Raw genomic sequence first — 20,545 nt, forward strand, 5'->3', positions numbered from 1 at the left:
AAAAGGTTGCGTCGAAAATATTTTGCAGAGATCTATTTATCAAAAGGTCACGGAAGTTGTGACAGCTCTAACTTCGTGTGTCCTTACCTTCAGCCAAGCTTGGTCTTCCTCATTCAGAAGGGAATGAGCTTCTCGTATTAACAGTCTGAAAATAACAGGATAAAGAATTCTCTGACATAGGCAAAGATGAATTCTTAACTGAACACCATAAAGCTTCAGACGGGCCCCGTAAAGGTTATTAAAATAGAACTTAAGAGCTCTTACAGGACATAATACTCTTTCTAGTTCATTTCCAACCATACGATAAGTTTGGAATAACGAACGATATTGGTCAAGGCCGAGAAGGCAGCTCGTATTTGGCTAGAAAACCAAGATGTAGAACATGTAGCCATTTCGGATGAAAATCCGATGTTCTTGCTGAAGGCATGAATCTCACTGACTCTTTTAGCTGTGGTTAAGCATATCAGGAAAAGAGTCTTAAAGTTGAGATCTTTCAGGGAGGCTGATTGAAGTGGTTCAAACCTGTCTAACATAAGGAATCTTAGAACCACGTCTAAATTCCAACCAGGTGTAACCAAACGACGCTCCTTCGTGGTCTCAAAAGACTTAAGGAGGTCCTGTAGATCTTTATGTTGGAAAGATCTAAGCCTCTGTGACGGAAGACTGATGCCAACATGCTTCTGTAACCCTTGAAAGTGGGAGCTGAAAGAGATCGCTCTTTCCTCAGATATGAGAGGAAGTCAGCTATATGAGTTACAGAGGTACTGGTCGAGGATACGGATACTGACTTGCACCAGTTTAGGAAGATTTCCCACTTCGATTGGTAGACTCTAAGGGTGGATGCTCTCCTTGCTCTAACAATCGCTCTGGTTGCCTCCTTCGAAAAACCTCTAGTTTTCGAGAGTCTTTCGATACTCTGAAGGCAGTGAGACGAAGAGCGTGGAGGCCTTGGAGTACCTTCTTACGCGTGGCAGACGTAGCAGGTCCACCCTTAGGGGAAGAGTTCTGGGAACGTCTACTAGCCATCGAAGTACCTCGGTAAGTTATTCTCTCGCGGGCCAGAGGGAAGCAACTAGTGTCAACTTTGTCCCATCGTGAGAGGCGAACTTCTGCAGTACCTTGTTGACAATCTAGAACGGAGGGAATGCATATAGATCTAGATGAGACTAATCTAGTAGAAAAGCATCTAAAAGAACCACTGCTGGGTCCGGGATAGGTGAGCAAAGTATTGAGAGCCTCTTGGACATCGAGGTTGCGAAGAGATCTATGGTTGGCTGGCCCCAGGTGACCCAAAGTCTCTTGCATACATCTCTGTGGAGGGTCCAATATGTTAGAATTATTGTCCCTTCCTACTGAGACAAACTGCTAAGACATTCAAGTTGCCTTGGAAGAAATTTGTTACTAGTGAAAAGTCTAGACCTGTTGAACAGGAGAGGAGGTCACTAGCGAACTCGCACGATGTCAGAGAGTAGGTCCCTCCTTGCTAGGAGATGAACATCAAAGCAGGGAGTTGTCCGTGTTGACCTCCATTACTTTGTCTTGAAGGAGAGACCTGAAGCTTTTCCAGGTCAGACGTACTGCCAGAAGCTTCTTGCAGTTAAAATGCATTGTCCTTTGACTCGAGTTCCATAATCCCGAGCATTCCCTACCGCCTAAGGTCGACCCCAGCCTACGTCCGATGCGTCTGAGAAGAGAACGTGGTTGGGGGTCTGAACAGTCAGGGGAAGACCCTAAAAAGGTTGAAAAAGTCCTTTCCTCAGGTTAGACCAGACTTATCTTCCGGAAACCGGGATCGAGACCGCTTCTAGCGTCTCGTCCTTTTCCAGTGAAGAGCTAGATGAAACCGAAGAGGACGGAGGTGAAGTCTTCCAAGTGACACCAATTGAACCACGGATGACAGTGTCCTAACCAGACTCATCCACAGCCTGACAGGGCCGTATTCCTTCTTCAGCATCTTCTGGATGGATAGCAGGGCTGGGGATTGATCTTGTTCAGCCATGTCCTCATCAGAGGGTTCCTCATCCGAAACTGATGAGGAAACGGCAACGGAGTGGGCAACGTCTGACTCGCTGAATCCGGTCGCACTGGTGGATGCGTGACGGAGCCGGACACAAGATCATGGTACTGCTGCACAGTCTGTGAACTGTCAACCATGGGGATGCGAGGAAGTACAGCGACAACCCGAAACTGTCTAGACTGTCTGGGTAGTACAGACAACCCCTTATCGGGTTGCTGAGGTTGCCGCACTGCGTCACAACAAGTCACCCTGCTGGTTGTTGAACGTCTTCCCAGTGAAACACTGAACGTCCACAACCACCTCCGAGAGTAGCTTAACGTCAACGTGCGACTGGCAACCCACACTGGGTCGCACCGGTGGAGGAACCATCTCAACTGGCGGACGTGAGTAGGATACCTCAGCGTCAACAGGGCGTACAACCAACCGGTAGGAAGGTAGTTGGCAAGAAGGTTCTTCTCCGTAAAAAATCCTCTATCAAGGACTAAGCTTGGACTGCATGTCTTGCAACAAAGCCCAAGGTCTATGGGAGCAGGTGTGGCAACAGACGGGGTTAGCGACTGAAGCGGAACCATTTACCCTCCCTGGAAGCATGTTATGCTTAAATTAAAGTCCATAGGAGGCTAAGCAGCTTAAGGCTCCTCTCCAAATGACAGAGTCCTCAAGGGAATATCAGAAGGAGGGAGAAAAGCACTTTCTCATCTACAGGAACCATATCCGAGAAAAGCTAGGTTCTCTCAGTGAGGGTTTCACTGGTGCAAAAGCAGCAGACCAGAAGGCAACGTTATGAAACTGCTTGACAGTCTGTGAACTGTCAAAAACTGAACTGTCAACCACAACAGGAGCGTGAGGACATACAGCACTGGTGTAAGAGTAGCAGACCAGAAGGCAACGTCATGTAACTGTTTGACAGTCTGTGAGATGGCAACAACCAAAGTTGTGTGGGGAAGCCTCAACTCCTGACTGACTAGTTTGCTGCGGGCGAGTGGCGGTAACCACAGTGTGATGCGGAGGCTGACACACCGTGTCAAAACATGGCAGCTTGTGGAAGCTCACGCACGGCAACGGAGTGCTCTGTGTGTGGGAGTCATCATACATCTGGCAGGGTTGACTGTGCATGGGTGGAGGAGCTCTCACAACAAGAGTGTGAGAGCAGGAAGCCATGCCGGGCGCACAACCGTGGGAGGTGTAGGCCCACGGGTGCATCGTCAACCTTCTCCGCAGTCGGAGTGTGGGAGCTGGCAACAACAAAAGCAGAGTGCTGGAGCGTGGGAGGGGCTGCGGTGGGTTGCGGAGCATGCTGTATGGTATGCGGAGCATGCTGTATGGTATGCGGAGCATGCTGCATGGGTTGCGGAGAAAGCCGCATAGTGCTGGAACCCGGCAGCTCTACAGCACCTTCCTACTGCTGATGCGGAAGCTCACGAATGTCAACGGATGGAGCAGCAAGAACATGCGTCTGGCAGGGTGGACTGCGCATCGGTGGTGGAGCTCTCACAGGTGGAGTGTGGGAGCAGGCAGCCGCAGTATCTGCTGAGCACACAACCTCGGCGGGTTGTAGGTTAACAGGTGAAGTGTTAACCTTCTCAGCATGATACTCCTGCATGAATGCCGCAAGCTGAGACTGCATAGTCTGCAGCATGGACCACTAGGGCCTATGAAAGACAACAACAAATGGAGCTACTGTCCGTTGTGACTGAGGGTCTAAAACAGCTGGTGCGGCAACAGACGGAGTTACTGCCTGTTGCGGTACCACCTTGCCTCTCTTGGGAGGTGTGCAGTCGTCGGATGACTGGAGCGAGTCCGAACTGACCCAGTGGCTACACCTAGGCCGTTGGACTTGCGCGGAAGGGACCGACTTGCACTTAAAAGCTGCAAGATTTGGTCCATGGTTTCTGCGAGAAACCTCTTCCGCAGACGAGGAATAAATGGGCTCTCTCGTCTTTGTGTGGGTGGGGTGATCACGTCGGCAACGTGTGTAGATACACCCGAAACCACGGAGGGAAACGTCTGTTCGTATATCAAGCCTGTGGAACCCATAAGTCCTTCGACATTACTTCTCCCCTGGGCTTGGGAGCTTGTAAGAGGTATCGGACAAGGTGAACAACTGGCACGAACAAACGAACCCTCGAACGCAACACTGTAACACTTTGCGCATATCACTTTATCACTTTTGATTTTCTGTTTGCACTTATTTCACTGAACTCGAAACTTTAAGTGATTTCTACCTGAAACACGCAATCCTATCCTTCATTAAAAGGTAGTAATTGCGAAAACAGTTTTACAATGTAACAGAAAAACATAATGAAAGATAAAGAATTCAGTGGCTGGAAAAGAGACTAAACACTAGATCAAATAAACTATGTTTAAAATCTCTCACCGCATAAAGCCTGGGAACAAGAATAAAACTCTAGAAACGTTTTACCTTCTTCCCCTATAGCGACTAGGGAGAAGAGTAAAAAACGAGAACAACGTTACCCGCTTGAACGAAACGTTTATCCTCCTCTCTCTCCCTCTGTCTCTATCTCTCTCTCTCTCTCTTGACTTAGAACCTGAGAGAAGAGCCCAATTATATATATCGTTAAAACATATTATTTGTTAAAGGAAAAAAACTGAAAGGTTTCCCAAATAAAAAGTTCCTTTATTAGAATTAAAACCATTTAAGCTAAGAAAGAATGAACGAAACGCTAGAATCGGTTTACTCTTACTGCAACGTGAAACCGTGAAATACTCTCTCTCTATCGTAACGATAGAGCGCATGTTGAACGTTCTGAACGTCAACAACTGCGGAGACTAAACTAAACGTTAGTTCACCTTTGAAAACAGTACGAGACTATCAAAGAAATTCTTTCAAAAACATTAAAATTAAAATAGCATAAATTCTTAACAGGAAATACGATATTAACTTCGGTTCCAAGTAAGGACCGCCTACCATTAGGAAAGGTCGCATATAAACAAACATAAAAATTAATTTTTATAAGTTTATAATAAATGGAAAGTTAATCGAAGAGGCCTATAAATGGCGGAGAGATATAAAATAAATCTATAACTTTGTTAAGCAAAATTACCAAAAACCTAAACACACTTCCGTCTAAGGGAAGGGTCGGCCATTTAAAAGTGAAAGAGAGTCCATACTCTCTTCGTCACCATAATTAAATGTATCCAAAACGAGTTCAAGTTTTGAAATGAAGATAAAACCCCTGCATAGCGAAAGCTCAAAACTGGAATAGTGTACTTCACCAAAAAGTTGTGAAAACAAATCCAGTTAGGGACGGCGTATTAGTAGGTCTTGCCGGTGGCACGACAGAGGAAAAATTGAGTTCTTGTTGACAAGAAGTACTTGAGTACCTACTCACAGATGGCGCTGTTGTGTACACCCCCACCTGTATAGCGATCGCTGGCGTATCCCGACCGTAGATTTCTGTCGGGCAACAGAGTTGACAGCTACATGATCATCGGGTAAGATTAATATTGAAAAATCATGGTAACGAGAACAAGAGACCTGTCCAAGAGTTAAAGAAAGAAAATTCTATAAGCCAAGTTTGAAGCGAAGCTGATAGCACGTCAAGAGATTTGTCCAAGAGTTAAAGAAAGAAAATTTAAAAAGCCAACTTTGAAGAGATGATGATAGCACATCAACAGATTTGTCCAAGAGTTAAAAAAAGAAAATTCAAAAAGCCAACTTTGAAGAGATGATGATAGCACATCAAGAGATTTGTCCAAGAGCTAAAGAAAGAAAATTTTAAAAGCCAAGTTTCAAGAGATAATAGCACATCAAGAGACTTGTCCAAGAGCAAAAGAAAGAAAATTCTAGAAGCCAAGTTTGAAGAGATGATAGAATGTTAAGAGACTTCTTCAAAATTGGCTTTTAGAACTGTCTTTCTTTAGAAAGACAATTTTAAAAGCCAGGTTTAAAGAGAAGATGATGGCACATCAAGAGACTTGTCCAAGAGTTAAAGAAAGAAAATTCTATAAGCAAAGTTTGAAGAGAAGCTGATAGCACATCAAGAGACTTGTCCAAGAGCAAAAGAAAGAAAATTCTATTAGCCAAGTTTGAAGAGAAGCTGATAGCACATCAAGAGACTTGTCCAAGAGTTAAAGAAAGAAAATTTAAAAAGCCAACTTTGAAGAGAAGCTGATAGCACATCAAGAGACTTGTCCAAGAGCAAAAGAAAGAAAATTCTATAAGCCAAGTTAGAAGAGATGATGATAGAATTTTAAGAGACTTGTCCAAGAGTTAAAGAAAGAAAATTTAAAAAGCCAACTTTGAAGAGATGATGATAGCACATCAAGAGACTTGTCCAAGAGTTAAAGAAAGAAAATTCTAAAAGCCAAGTTTAAAGAGAAGCTGATAGCACATCAAGAGACTTGTCCAAGAGCAAAAGAAAGAAAATTCTATGAGCCAAGTTTTGAAGAGAAGATGATAGCACATCAAGAGACTTGTCCAAGAGCAAAAGAAAGAAAATTCTATAAGCCAAGTTTGAAGAGATGATAGCATGTTAAGAGACTTGGAAAGAAAATTAAGCTGATACCACATCAAGAGACTTGTCCAAGAGCAAAAGAAAGACAATTCTAAAGGTCAAGTTTAAAGAGAAGCTGATAGCACATCAAGAAACTTGTCCAGGAGTTAAAGAAAGAAAATTCTAAAAGCCAAGTTTGAAGAGATGATAGCATGTTAAGAGACTTGGAAAGAAAATAATTAAGCTGATAGCACATCAAGAGACTTGTCCAAGAGCAAAAGAAAGAAAATTTTAAAAGCCAAGTGTTAAGAGAAGCTGAAAGCACATTATGTTACTCAGTAGCAGGAATCAAAGTTACTGTTTAGTGAACTGGTAGAAGGGGCGGGGCTTCCTACCACCGACAGGTAACTGCCGGCTAATGCAGACACCTGGTTACAGTATAAGTTTTTAACTGCTAAGTTCTAGGTACGTTTGAATCAATCTCCTATTAGAAGATGAAGTTTTGTAGCCAACTTAATAGACATACCTGTATGTTCATAAATAGAAAGAAGTGAACAAAAGCACTAATAACAAAAAGAGAAAAATTAATGGTAAACACTGGTGTACTGGCTATATGGCAAAAAAAAAAAGGCAGTGTAGAAGCAGCAAGATTCATACCTTGGTGCTTCATCTTCTCAAAGTGGATACCAGACTGTCAGGGAGGGTAATTTTTCTATTGTCAAGGTCATATTCATCCTTTAATTGAAGAATAGCAATAAATTCTGGATAAGAATAATTAAACATTGATATTGCAATACTGTATTACCTCACCAATAGATATCACCTGTTTACACCTATCATTCATAAGTAAATACACCGAGTTCAAAAAAATATATTTCCAATTCAAAGCTTCTAACTGGAATTTAAATATAGATGCCCTAAGATTAAATGTACATAATTTAAAATGGAAGACCAATATTACAGTAATAGATAAGAAAGACTACTATTTCTGGTTAGAGTTCTCTTGCTTGGGGATACACTTAGGCACACCATTCTATGTTTCCATATTTCCTTTCTTCACTGGGTTATTTTCCCTGTTAAGAGCCTTTATATGGCTTATAGCATGTTGCTCTTCCAACTAGGGTTGTAGCTTAGCAAGTAACAATAATAATAATAATAATAATAATAATAATAATAATAATAACAATAATACTTTCACAGATGAATAAAAATCAATGAAAATACACTTAAAATTAAAAAGAATTGCAGTTATTCTCACCTGCATTCTAAAAAGATTGGAATGGAACAGCATTTGTGTCTCTCGCAATCTATTTAGCTCATCTACTGTTGGTAGTTTATACAGGCTTTGGTCCTCGTCTTCTAGTTTAGCTTCTTTTGATGGCATCTCTTCCTGCAACAAAAACATGAATATGAATGACCAGTAATCAAATTGGAACTTGAAAAAATATACCTACTTGTATTAAAATTTATTTCAATACTTACCATTATTCATATGACTACTGTATACGGGAAAGAAAAAATGGAAACCCAAGTTTCTCCCTGATTTAAATAGACCATATATAGTACTGTGAAAGATACTACAGTACTGTGAAATTAAAGTTCTCTTCAATTGTTTCTGAGTCCACTAGATTGTGAGGAAGTAGGAGCCTTATATTATAAATTACTGAATTACTTTCCAGTCACCCTCAGTGGCATTGCCAGACATATAACTCCCCGATTGATAGATTGATTTAAAGTTTTCAGACATCCTGACATGTAAGGTCATTGACGCCGATATCATTTACTCTATATATATAAAAATATAAAAGAATATTCAATTAAAACCATAAAAGTTTAATGTCATTGTAAAAGTTAAATAGTTTTCAGAAGACCTGCTTCTGAAATGAATCTAAAAATGCCACTTGCATAGTAGGACACATCATGTCCAAGAATCCTGGCAAGGATGAACCTGCCACCCTCACCTCGAGCCTCAAATAAATATCTATTCCTTAAGTTATTATAATTGGGGCATTCGGTCAACAAATGCCTCACTGTTAGAGGTACCAAACAGTCGTCACAATATGGTTGGTGTTGGCCCTTCGGAAGAAACTCGTCCCTTGGGTATGGGGGGAGAGGGTGTGGTCACCATGGTGAGAGGGAGATGCGTGTGATTGTGTACATATCTATAAATGTTTAACAGAGATTTTTGACTGGTTACATACACTAGTATATAAATACTGAGGCTCAGAAGGAGGTGCATGAAGAGAAATTGGTAGAGGATGGAGAAGAGCTGTGGCCTGATCGGTAACATCTCTGCCTGGTGTTTGCCCGTCGGGGGTTCGAGTGCCGCTCAGACTTGTTAGTGCCTTTAGTGTCTGCAACCTTACCATCCTTGTGAGCTAAGGTTGGGGGGTTTGGAGGAGCCTATAGGTCTATCTGCTGAGTCATCAGCAGCCACTGCCTGGCCCTCCCTGGTCCTAGCTTGGGTGGATAGGAGGCTTGGGCGCTGATCATATGTAATATGGTCAGTCTCCAGGGCATTGTCATGACTGCTTAAGCAATGTCACTGTCCCTTGCCTCTGCCATTCATGAGCAACCTTTAAAACCTTTAAAGGCAAAGGCAGAAGCTTCACAGGCATTACTAGAAAACTAAGACTATTGCCAAAATGGCCCTAAACAAAAACATCAAGGTTGAGTACCCAATACTATCTTATCTAACATGAGTTTAAGGACTTCCATGAAACCTTTTTCCACTCAGGATACTTGATCTCTGTAAGTCAAGGATCCTCTGGTCCTTTTAAATCGGCTCCTGAGTATGTTTGACCTTTGAAAAGAACTGCAGTGTGTGTGATATACGACCACGTGCTATATTTTTTTGTAAGATATATAAGTAATAAGTCATTTTAAACTCCATACGGTTTATATTTATAAATGACATCTCCAGATATCATCTGTATCACCAAGAATGCTTTCGATGTATAACGATGCCATCGTAGCGAAAGGGTTAAAGGTTCAAAGGTCACTCATGAAAGGCAGAGGTAAGGGACAAGATAATGCCCTAGAGACTAACCATATACACATATGATCAGTGCTCAATAACCTTCTCTAAGTTCGGAACTGGAAGGGTCAAACAATGGATGCTGATGACTCAGCAGGTGGACCTACAAGCTCCCCAAACATCTAATATTTAGCTCACAAGGAAGCCGAGGTTCCAGAAATGCATAGAAACTATTGAGACTGAGTGGGTCTTGAACACCCTTCCAACAGAATGCCAAGCAAGGACATTTCCAATAGGCTATCATAACCCTTTTAAGTATCCAGGGAACACATCTGGCAATACAGATTCCAGTCCTTATACAAAACCTGGTAAGTAATTCTGGATGCCATAAAATGAAAATGACCATGAATGATCCCTCTAGAGGCCCATAAGCCCTGTCTACCTCCTTGGTTTTACCTCAATCAAACCTCAGGATTAACAATGTAAACATTTCCTGGCACTACCATATATTCAGATACACATATTTCCTTAGATTAGTACAGTATACATAAGGTTCCAGATGAATAAAAATAGACTAAGATAACATCAAAATAATGAGACTATATTGTTAAAATGTCCAATTCATATCAGCTCCAAGTTTCTGGCTAACTGAAGTTGAACTTAGCAGACTTACTCTTACCAAATTTCAGTTTGTTTCAAGCTCACACCAAAAAATCACCATAGATTAATGGACAAAGGTTTGTACACAAGTCAGAACAAATAACAAATTAGTTTCTAAAAATACAGTATATATTCTATTAGAATTTAAGTAAAATTCAAACATACAGGAGCAAACATTTCCAAGACTTGTATTTAGAACTGGTTTGGATATACTGTAATTTTATTAACCGACTCTACATACAGTATCAATTTATGTCTTCGTTATGCCAAAGAGTCAACAAATACTTGAATGGATGAAGTGATAAAACTGTATTAAAGAAAAACCTAAACAGTGAGAAACCAACCTCTTCTGATAACTTCCTTTTTCTGCTCTCCCGTTCATCTTCGTCATCTTCCTCGGCAATATCATCTTCCTCTTCATCGAAGCCATCTGTATCTTGTTCGTCGTCTTCATCTGAATTTTCGTCGCCACCTTCTGATTCAATGTCATCCTCACCATCTTCTTCATTCCCTATAAGCTGAAAGACAGAATTTAATTAGTAAAATTACATCTGTTTGTAACCAACTTTGTTTATTTGAGCTCGTAATGGTGTTACCCCACAGTTACCTCTCCTAAAGATAGTTAGCGGACGCATCCGTTACTTCCACAAACTACTCGAACTTCTAAAACTGTTTCTGGGGGTGTATGTATGATGACGGCCATAACATATAACTCCATAATTTTCAATCCAATTGCTAAGAATACGGCAGTCTAAGGGGGTAGCAGGGGGATATTAAGCCCCTGTTAGGTAAGGACATGGCTTGTAGGTTAGGTCAGGTGATGTTCTACGAAGGCAAGAAGTCCTGTCCGTCGTTATACAAACGCTACTGTTTAACTTTTTACATGCTTTGACTTTAGTTAAAACAAAATCATACAGATACATATCTAATATGTCTGAACTACCACAAACCTATAAAATATTACTCTGGGGTCAGGTGAGGAGATGGGCCATATTGTTATTCAAAGCTTTACATACTTATAATATATGAAATCACCAAACCAAACAATAATATAGTGGGTCAGGGGGGCAGGGTGGCTATGTATACAGTAGTGTAAGGAGGGGTCGCAGTGGGCGAAGCCCCAGGGTATTATTTTACTGTATTACAGGGCAATGTAACCTAGGAAAATCAAATTCGGTCAAATCCCGTTATTTACTATAGGAAAACATACATTTTCTGTTCGAAATCAGAATCTGTAATACAGTAAAACTTTACCGCCCCCAGCAGGTAAGTAAGTATGTATACGGCTCCTAGGTTAGGTTAGGAGGGGAACCTTAAGGTAGGAAGTATTCTGAAGTCGGTTTACCTTATATAATACGGTTGTTCATAGTCCCAACAAACTAAGGCTCCAGATGTGATTTTTTGTAAGTTAATTACTATTTCAGTCAGCCCAAATAATCAATTGTTTGCTAAAAATCACCCCCTTCACCCCTTAACTACGAGACCCCAGATAAGCTACCTGTACAAAGTGGTAGCAAATTTACCGTAGAAGTTTTAGCTTAATTCACTTAAAGTAGCCTAATATAACTTGTTTTATAATATAGTTATGCATATGCTTACCATGTTATCTTCTAATATGCTCTTCATTTCAACCTCTGTAGAAAATACGACCAATAAACTAATAAATGTTCACTAATAAAAGGTTGTTTACCAGGTTACAATTTCTCGCGTGTGTACTGACTGGAGGACAGTAGTAGTAGTAGCGTAGAGTTACCTTTGTAAGACCTCTGAAGAACAGACGCAAAGAAAGTAGAAATTACAAAGTTTTGTAAATGGTAACAGGAGAAGAGATTATATAGGTAAATGAAGAGAATGTATAGGTTAATTTAATACTAAGGAAGCTTCCACAGAAATAAAAATAAGGTTAAATATGATAGTTTGAAAGGAAATTTGTAAAAACTTGAACGAACTACTAAAAAAAAAAAAGCAGAAATTACAAAGTTTTGTAAATTATAATAGCAGAAGAGATTATATAGGTAAATGAAGAGAATATATAGGTTAATTTAATACTAAGGAAGCTTTAACAGAAATTAAAATAAGGTTGAATATGATAGCTTGAGAGGAAATTTGTAGAAACTGGAACGAACTACTAAAAAAAAGCAGAAATTACAAAGTTTTGTAAATGATAATAGCAAAAGAGATTATATAGATAAATGAAGAGAATGTATAGGTGAATTTAATACTAAGGAAGCTTCCACAGAAATAAAAAATAAGGTTAGATATGATAGTTTGAAAGGAAATTTGTAGAAACTTGAACGAACTACTAAAAAATAAAGTAGAAATTACAAAGTTTTGTGAATGATAATAGCAGAAGGGATTTTATAGTAAAATGAAGAGAATATATAGGTGAATTTAATACTAAGGAAGCTTCCATAGAAATAAAAACAAGGTTAAATATGATAGTTTGAAAGGAAATTTGTAGAAACTGGAACGAAACTAAAAAAAAGCAGAAATGACAAAGTTTTGTAAATGATAATAGCAGAAGAGATTATATAGTAAAATGAATAGAATATATAGGTTAATTTAATACTAAGGAAGCTTCCACAGAAATAAAAATATGGTTAGATATGATAGTTTGAAAGGGAATTTGTAGAAACTGGAACGAACTACTAAAAAATAAAGTAGAAATTACAAAGTTTTGTAAATGATAATAACAGAAGAGATTATATAGTATAATTAAGATAATATATAGGTGAATTTAATACCAAGGAAGCTTCCATAGAAATAAAAACAAGGTTAGATATGATAGTTTGAAAGGAAATTTGTAGAAACTTGAACGAACTACTAAAAAATAAAGTAGAAATTACAAAGTTTTGTAAATGATAATAACAGAAGAGATTATATAGTATAATTAAGATAATATATAGGTGAATTTAATACCAAGGAAGCTTCCATAGAAATAAAAACAAGGTTAAATATGATAGTTTGAAAGGAAATTTGTAGAAACTGGAACGAAACTCTAAAATAGCAGAAAATACAAGGTTTTGTAAATGATAATAGCAGAAGAGATTATATAGGTAAATAAAGAATATATAGGTGAATTTAATACTAAGGAAGCTTCCACTGAAATAAAAATAAGGTTAAATATGATAGTTTGAAAGGAAATTTGTAGAAACTGGAACGAACCTCTAAGAAAAGCAGAAATTACAAAGTTTTGAAAATGATAATGGCAGAAGAGGTTATATAGTAAAATGAAGAGAATATATAGGTTAATTTAATACTAAGGAAACTTCCATAGAAATAATAACAAGGTTAGATATGATAGTTTGCAAGGAAATTTGAAGAGACTCGAACAAACTACTCTAAAAAAAGTAAAAATTACAAAGTTTGGTAAATGATAATGGCAAAAGAGATTATATAGGTAAATAAAGAATATATAGGTGAATTTAATACTAAGGAAGCTTCCATAGAAATAAAAACGAGGTTAAATATGATAGTTTGAAAGGAAATTTGTAGAAACTTGAACGAACTACTAAAAAAAAGCAGAAATTACAAAGTTTTGTGAATGATAATGACAGAAAATATTATATTGGTGAACTCAATACTAAGGAAGCTGACATGGAAATAAAGACAATGTTAAATATGATAGATTTAAAAGAAATTTAAACAAACCTCTGAAAAACAGAAGCAGAGAAAGTAAAAATTACAAAGTTTTTTAAATGATGATAGCAGAAGAGATTATATAGGTGAATTTAACACTGAGGAAGCTGTCATAGAAATGAAGATAAGATTAGATATGATAGATTTAAAGAAAATTTATAGAAATTTGAACGAACCTCTAGGAAAAATAACAGAAGAATAGAAAGCAGAGAAGACAAAGTTATGTTGTGTAAAAGATTGTGGCAGATGAGATTATATAGGTGAACTTAATACTAAGAAAACTTCCACAGAAATGAATACAAGGTTAGATATGATAGATTTAAAGGATATTTATAGAAATTTTAACAAACTTCTGAAAAACAGAAGCAAAGAAAATAGAAATTACAGAGTTTTGTAAATGATAATGGCAGAAGTGATTATATAGGTACACTTAACACTGAGGAAGATGTCACAGAAATAAAGACAATGTTAAATATTTAAATTTTTAGATTTAAAAGAAATTCATAGAAATTGGAATGAACCTCTATAAGATAGAAGAAAAGAAAGAAGAAATTACAAAGTTATGTTTTGTAAATGATAATGGCAGAAGAGATCATATAGGGGAATTTAACACTGAGGAAGCTGTCATAGTAATTAAGACAAGGTTAAATATGATATCATTAAAGGAAATTTATAGAAATTATAATGAACCACTATAAGACAGAAGAAAAGAAAGCAGAAATGACAAAGTTAAGTTTTGTGAATGATAATGACAGAAGAGATTATATAGGTGAACTTAACACTAAGAAAGATGTCACAGAAATAAAGACAATGTTAAATATGATAGATTAAAAACAAATTCATATAAATTGGAATGAACCTCTATAAACAGAAGAAAATGAAAGTAAAAATTACAAAGTTATGTTTTGTAAATGATAATGGCAGAAGAGATTATATATGTGAACTCAACACTGAGGAAGCTGTCATAGTAATTAAGAGAAGGTTAAATATGATATTATTAAAGAAAATTTATAGAAAGGAATGAAAATTATAGTCATTGTGAGTTGTATAGAGAAGCAGGTGGTACAGCAGATTGAATAGACAATCTTTTTTTATCTGTAGAGAATTTAGTAATTTTAGAAGCAGTATTACAAGCTTGGCTATAACCTATTGGAAAAGAACGTCAGCCGAGGAAGCTCAACCAACCCCATTGTGGTGTCTAATCGCAGCAGTGGTCTATCTAGTAAACAGCTGGATGGGGATCGATCTGCTGTCATGCGAATGCTAGGCAAAAACGTTACCGCTAGCAATTAACTTTTTTTAAAAAGCTTCTTTGGATGTAGCCATTGAATAACTTTTGAGGAATCATCACACAAAATTGGAAGAACCACATCTTGGAAGGTGTTCTGGGCCATGGGTGTTTTTTTTTTTTTTTTTTTTTTTTTTTTTTTTTTTTCCCTCAGTAAAAAGTGATTTTAGTGCATATCCTTCTTCTGTCGAAATTCAAACGAAGAACGGAGTGATTTTTGAAAAACGGAAAAAGCTTTAAAAGAAATGGGTTTTTAAGAACAAGATAGAAGGACTATAGAGATATTAAATAGCGTTACAAGCCTATTAGCTAGTTAGGTAATTATCCGCCAGGGGTAATTGTCCTAGAACCATTAAGTGGAGACTTAAAGTACAGTAGTCAATACAGGTAATAACAATATGGTAATTTAAAAGTAGTTGAAAACAACCACCATTTGTAGATAGTAGGTTGGCCAGGGCACCAACCACCCGTTGAGATACTACCTCTAAAGAGATATGGGGTCCTTTGACTGACCAGACAGTACTACATTGGATACCTCTCTCTGGTTACGGTTCACTTTCCCATTGCCTACACATACATCGAATAGTCTGGCCTATTCTTTGCAGATTCTCCTCTGTCCTCATACAGCTGACAACACTTAAATGACCAAACAATTATTCTTAACCCAAGGGGTTAACTACTGCACTGTAATTGTTTAGTGGTTACTTTCCTCTTGGTAAGGGTAGAAGAGACTCTTTATCTATGGTAAGCAGCTCTTCTAGAAGGACACTCCATAATCAAACCACTGTTCTCTAGTCTTGGATAGTGCCATAGCCTCTGTACCATGGTTTTCCGCTGTGTTTGGTTAGAGTTCTCTTGCTTGAGGGTACATTTGGGCACAATGTTCTATCTAATTTAACTTCCTCTTGTTTTGTTAAAGTTTTTATAGTTTATATAGGAATTATTTATTTCAATGTTACTGTTCTTCAAATAGTTTTTCCTTGTTTCCTTTTCTCAATGGGCTTTTTTCCCTGTTAGAGCCCCTAGGCTTATAGCATCCTGCTTTTCCAACTAGGGTTGTAGCCTAGCAAGTAATAATAATAATAATAATAATAATAATAATAATAATAATAATAATAATAATAATAATAATAATAATAATAATAATAATAATAGTTAGACATTGTAAGTTGAAAACTAAGTTTTGCTAAGTCAAAACAGTATAAAGATTTTATGAATCATACATAAATATCAGATCTACAGCTACAACCTGATAATATGAGTTTTGACAATATTAAACTAATTACAGAGCTTATCAAGCTTATAAAGAAGAAAAGTGAAAAAATTTCCCAAAATTAATATTTCAGTCAGACCAAATAATTAATTGTTTGCTAACAATCCCACCCCCCCCCCCCCCTTACCTACGAGACCACAGATAAGCTACCTGTACAAAGTGGTAGCAAAATTACCGTAGAAGTTTTAGCTTAATTCACTTAAAGTAGCTTAATATAACTAGTTTTATAAAACATTTATGCATATGCTTACCTTGTTGTCTTCTAATATGCTCTTCATTTTAATCTTGGTAGAAAATACACGACTAATAAACTAATAAATGTTCACTAATAAAAGGTTGTTTACCAGGTTACAATTTCTCGCGTGTGTACTCACTGGACGACAGTAGTAGTAGTAGCGTAATGGGTACCTTTGCAAAACCTCTGCAAAACAGAAGCAAAGAAGGTAAAAATTACAAAGTTTTGTAAATGATAATAGCAAATGAGATTATATAGGTAAATGAAGAGAATATATAGGTGAATTTAATACTAAGGAAGCTTCCATAGAAATAAAAACAAGGTTAAATATGATAGCTTGAAAGGAAATTTGTAGAAACTGGAATGAGCCTCTAAAAAAAAAGCAGATTTTACAAAGTTTTGTGAATGATAATAGCAAAAGAGATTATATAGGTAAATAAAGAGAATATATAGGTGAATTTAATACTAAGAAAGCTTCCATAGAAATAAAAACAAGGTTAAATATGATAGTTTGAAAGGAAATTTGTAGAAACTTGAACGAAACTCTAAAAAAGCAGAAATTACAAAGAATTGTAAATGATAATAGCAGAAGAGATTATATAGTAAAATGAATAGAATATATAGGTTAATTTAATACTAAGGAAGCTTCCACAGAAATAAAAATATGGTTAGATATGATAGTTTGAAAGGGAATTTGTAGAAACTGGAACGAACCTCTAAAAAAAAGCAGAAATTACAAAGTTTTGGAAATGGTAATAGGAGAAGAGATTATATAGTAAAATGAATAGAATATATAGGTTAATTTAATACTAAGGAAGCTTCCACAGAAATAAAAATATGGTTAGATATGATAGTTTGAAAGGGAATTTGTAGAAACTGGAACGAACCTCTAAAAAAAAGCAGAAATTACAAAGTTTTGTAAATGGTAATAGCAGAAGGGATTATATAGTAAAATGAAGAGAATATATAGGTGAATTTAATACTAAGGAAGCTTCCTTAGAAATAAAAACAAGGTTAAATATGATAGCTTGAAAGGAAATTTGTAGAGACTCGAACAAACTACTCTAAAAAAAGAAGAAATTACAAAGAATTGTAAATGATAATAGCAGAAGAGATTATATAGGTAAATGAAGAGAATATATAGGTTAATTTAATACTAAGGAAGCTTCTACAGAAATAAAGATAAGGTTGAATATGATAGCTTGAAAGGAAATTTGTAGAAACTCGAACGAACCTCTAAAAAAAGTAAAAAATACAAGGTTTTGTAAATTATAATAGCAGAAGAGATTATATAGTAAAATGAAGAGAATATATAGGGGAATTTAATACTAAGGAAGCTTCCACAGAAATAAAAATAAGGTTAGATATGATAGTTTGAAAGGAAATTTGTAGAAACTGGAACGAATCTCTAAAAAGAGCAGAAATTACAAAGTTTTGTAAATGATAATGACAGAAAATATTATATCGGTGAACTCAACACTAAGGAAGCTGTCATGGAAATAAAGACAGTGTTAAATTTGATAGATTTAAAAGAAATTTAAACAAACCTCGGAAAAACAGAAGCAGAGAAAGTAGAAATTACAAAGTTTTGTAAATGATAATAGCAGAAGAGATTATATAGGTGAATTTAACACTGAGGAAGCTGTCATAGAAATGAAGATAACATTAAATATGATAGATTTAAAAGAAATTTATAGAAATTTGAACGAACCTCTAAAAAAAATAACAGAAGAAAAGAAAGCAGAGAAGACAAAGTTAAGTTGTGTAAAAGATCATGGCAGATGAGATTATATAGGTGAATTAAATACTAAGGGAGCTTCCACAGAAATGAATACAAGGTTAGATATGATATATTTAAAGGATATTTATAGAAATTTAAACAAACATCTAAAAAACAGAAGCAAAGAAAGTAGAAATTACAAAGTTTTGTAAATGATAATGGCAGAAGTGATTATATAGGTGAACTCAACAATGAGGAAGCTGTCATAGTAATTAAGACAAGGTTAAATATGATAGATTTAAAGGAAATTCACAGAAATTGGAATGAACCTCTATAAGACAGAAGAAAGGAAAGCATAAATGACAAAGTCATGTTTTGTAAATGATAATGGCAGAAGAGATCATATAGGTGAATCTATCACTGATGAAGCTGTCATAGTAATTAAGACAGTGTTGAATATGATATCATTAAAGAAAATTTATAGAAAGGAATAAAAATTATAGGCATTGTGAGTTGTATAGAGAGGCTGGTGGTACAGCAGATTGAATAGACAATTTGTTTAGCTGTAGAGAATTTAACAATTTCAGAAGCATTATTACAAGCTTGGCTATAACCTATTGGAAAAGAACGTCAGCCAGGGAGGCCCAACCAACGTGGGGTTGGTGTCCAATCGCAGCAGTGGTCTATCCAGTAAACAGCTGGATGGGGATCGATCTGCTGCCATGCAAATGCTAGACAAACACTTTACCACTAGCACTTGACTTCCTTTAAAAGCTTCTTTGGGTGTAGCCATTGAATAACTTTGAGGAACCATCACACAAAAGTGGAAGAACCACATCTTTGCAGGTATTTTTTTTTTTCTTTTTTTTTTTTTTGTAAAAAGGGATTTCAGTGCATATCCTTCTTCTGTCGAAATTCAAACGAAGAACAGACTGATTTTGAAAAACAGAGAAAGCTTTAAAAGATAGGTTTTTAAGAACAAGATAGAAGGAATATAGAGGTATTGAATAGCGTTACAAGCCTATTAGTTAGTTAGGCAATTATCCGCCAGGGGTAATTGTCCTAGAACCATTAAGTGGAGTTTTGAATTACAGTAGTCAATTTGAATTACAACAGTGTGGTAATTTAAAAGTAGTTGAAAACAACCACCATTTGTAGGTAGTAGGTTGGCCAAGGCACCAGCCACCCGTTGAGTAACTACCTCTAGAGAGATATGGGGTCCTTTGACTGACCAGACAGTACTACATTGGATCTTTCTCTCTGGTTACGGTTCACTTTCCCATTGCCTACACATACATCGAATAGTCTGTCCTTTTCTTTACAGAGTCTCCTCTGTCCTCATACATCTGACAACACTTAAATTGCCAAACAATTATTCTTAACCTAAGGGGTTAACTACTGCACTGTAATTGCTCAGTGGTTACTTTCCTCTTGGTAAGGGTAGAAAGGACTCTTTATCTATGGTAAGCAGCTCTTCTAGGAGAAGGACACTCCATAATCAAACCATTGTTCTCTAGTGTTGGGTAGTGCCTTAGCCTCTGTACCATGGGCTTCCACTGTGTTGAGTTAGAGTTCTCTTGCTTGAGTGTATACTCTGGCACACTATTCTATCTAATTTCTCTTCCTCTTGTTTTGTTAAAGTTTTTATAGTTTCTATATGAATTATTTATTTCAATGTTATTACTGTTCTTAAAATGTTTTTTTCCTTATCTCCTTTTCTTAATGGGTAATTTTTTCTGTTGTGGCCCCAGGGCTTATAGCATCCTGCTTTTCCAACTAGGGTTGTAGCCTAGTAAATAATAATAATAATAATAATAATAATAGTAATAATAATAATAATAATAATAATAATAATAATAATAATAATAATAATAATAATGATAATAATAATAATAATAATAATAATAATAATAATAATAATAATAATGATAATAATAAGTAGGCATTGTAAGTAGAAAACTAGGTTTTGCTAAGTCAAAACAGTATAAAGCTTTAAAGAATCATACATAAATATCAGATCTACAGCTACAACCAGATGATACGAGTTTTAACAACATTAAACTAAATACAGAGCTTATAACGAAGAAAAAAGAAGTGAGAAAATTTTCTCAAAATGGCAGACTACAAGACTGATGAAACTGATTTCGTGAAAGAGAACGTGTTGATTTGGATTTTGCATCTCTATGGCGAACATCATAGGTATGAAACGTTTATCTACCAGGTACTCGTCAGCATAATTTATTTTGTTAATTATACATAATTTAATTATTATTGTTAAA

The 20,545-nt window shown here is 36.4% G+C and overlaps 1 protein-coding gene across 3 annotated transcripts in view; it reads right to left on the reverse strand.

Moving 5' to 3' along the window:
* Positions 1 to 16,695, reverse strand: part of Mat89Ba (nucleolar protein 6 Mat89Ba) — a 62,044-nt gene extending 45,349 nt beyond the window's left edge. The window contains exons 1-4 of one of the 3 annotated variants that reach the window (XM_068385972.1): positions 16,596 to 16,689; positions 11,711 to 11,743; positions 10,456 to 10,629; positions 7,733 to 7,864 (exon numbers count right to left, since the gene is read on the reverse strand). In XM_068385972.1, the coding sequence (XP_068242073.1) occupies positions 7,733 to 7,864; positions 10,456 to 10,629; positions 11,711 to 11,737 (333 nt within the window). In that variant the 5' untranslated portion in view covers positions 11,738 to 11,743; positions 16,596 to 16,689. Of the gene's footprint in view, positions 1 to 7,732; positions 7,865 to 10,455; positions 10,630 to 11,710; positions 11,836 to 16,562 lie in introns of those variants that run through there. The other 2 variants (XM_068385970.1, XM_068385969.1) reach the window with 2 other exon arrangements.
* Between the last annotated feature and the right edge of the window lie 3,850 nt (positions 16,696 to 20,545).

This window comes from Palaemon carinicauda, chromosome 13 (genome assembly GCF_036898095.1).
Source record: "Palaemon carinicauda isolate YSFRI2023 chromosome 13, ASM3689809v2, whole genome shotgun sequence".
NCBI classification, from domain to species: Eukaryota; Metazoa; Arthropoda; class Malacostraca; order Decapoda; family Palaemonidae; genus Palaemon; species Palaemon carinicauda.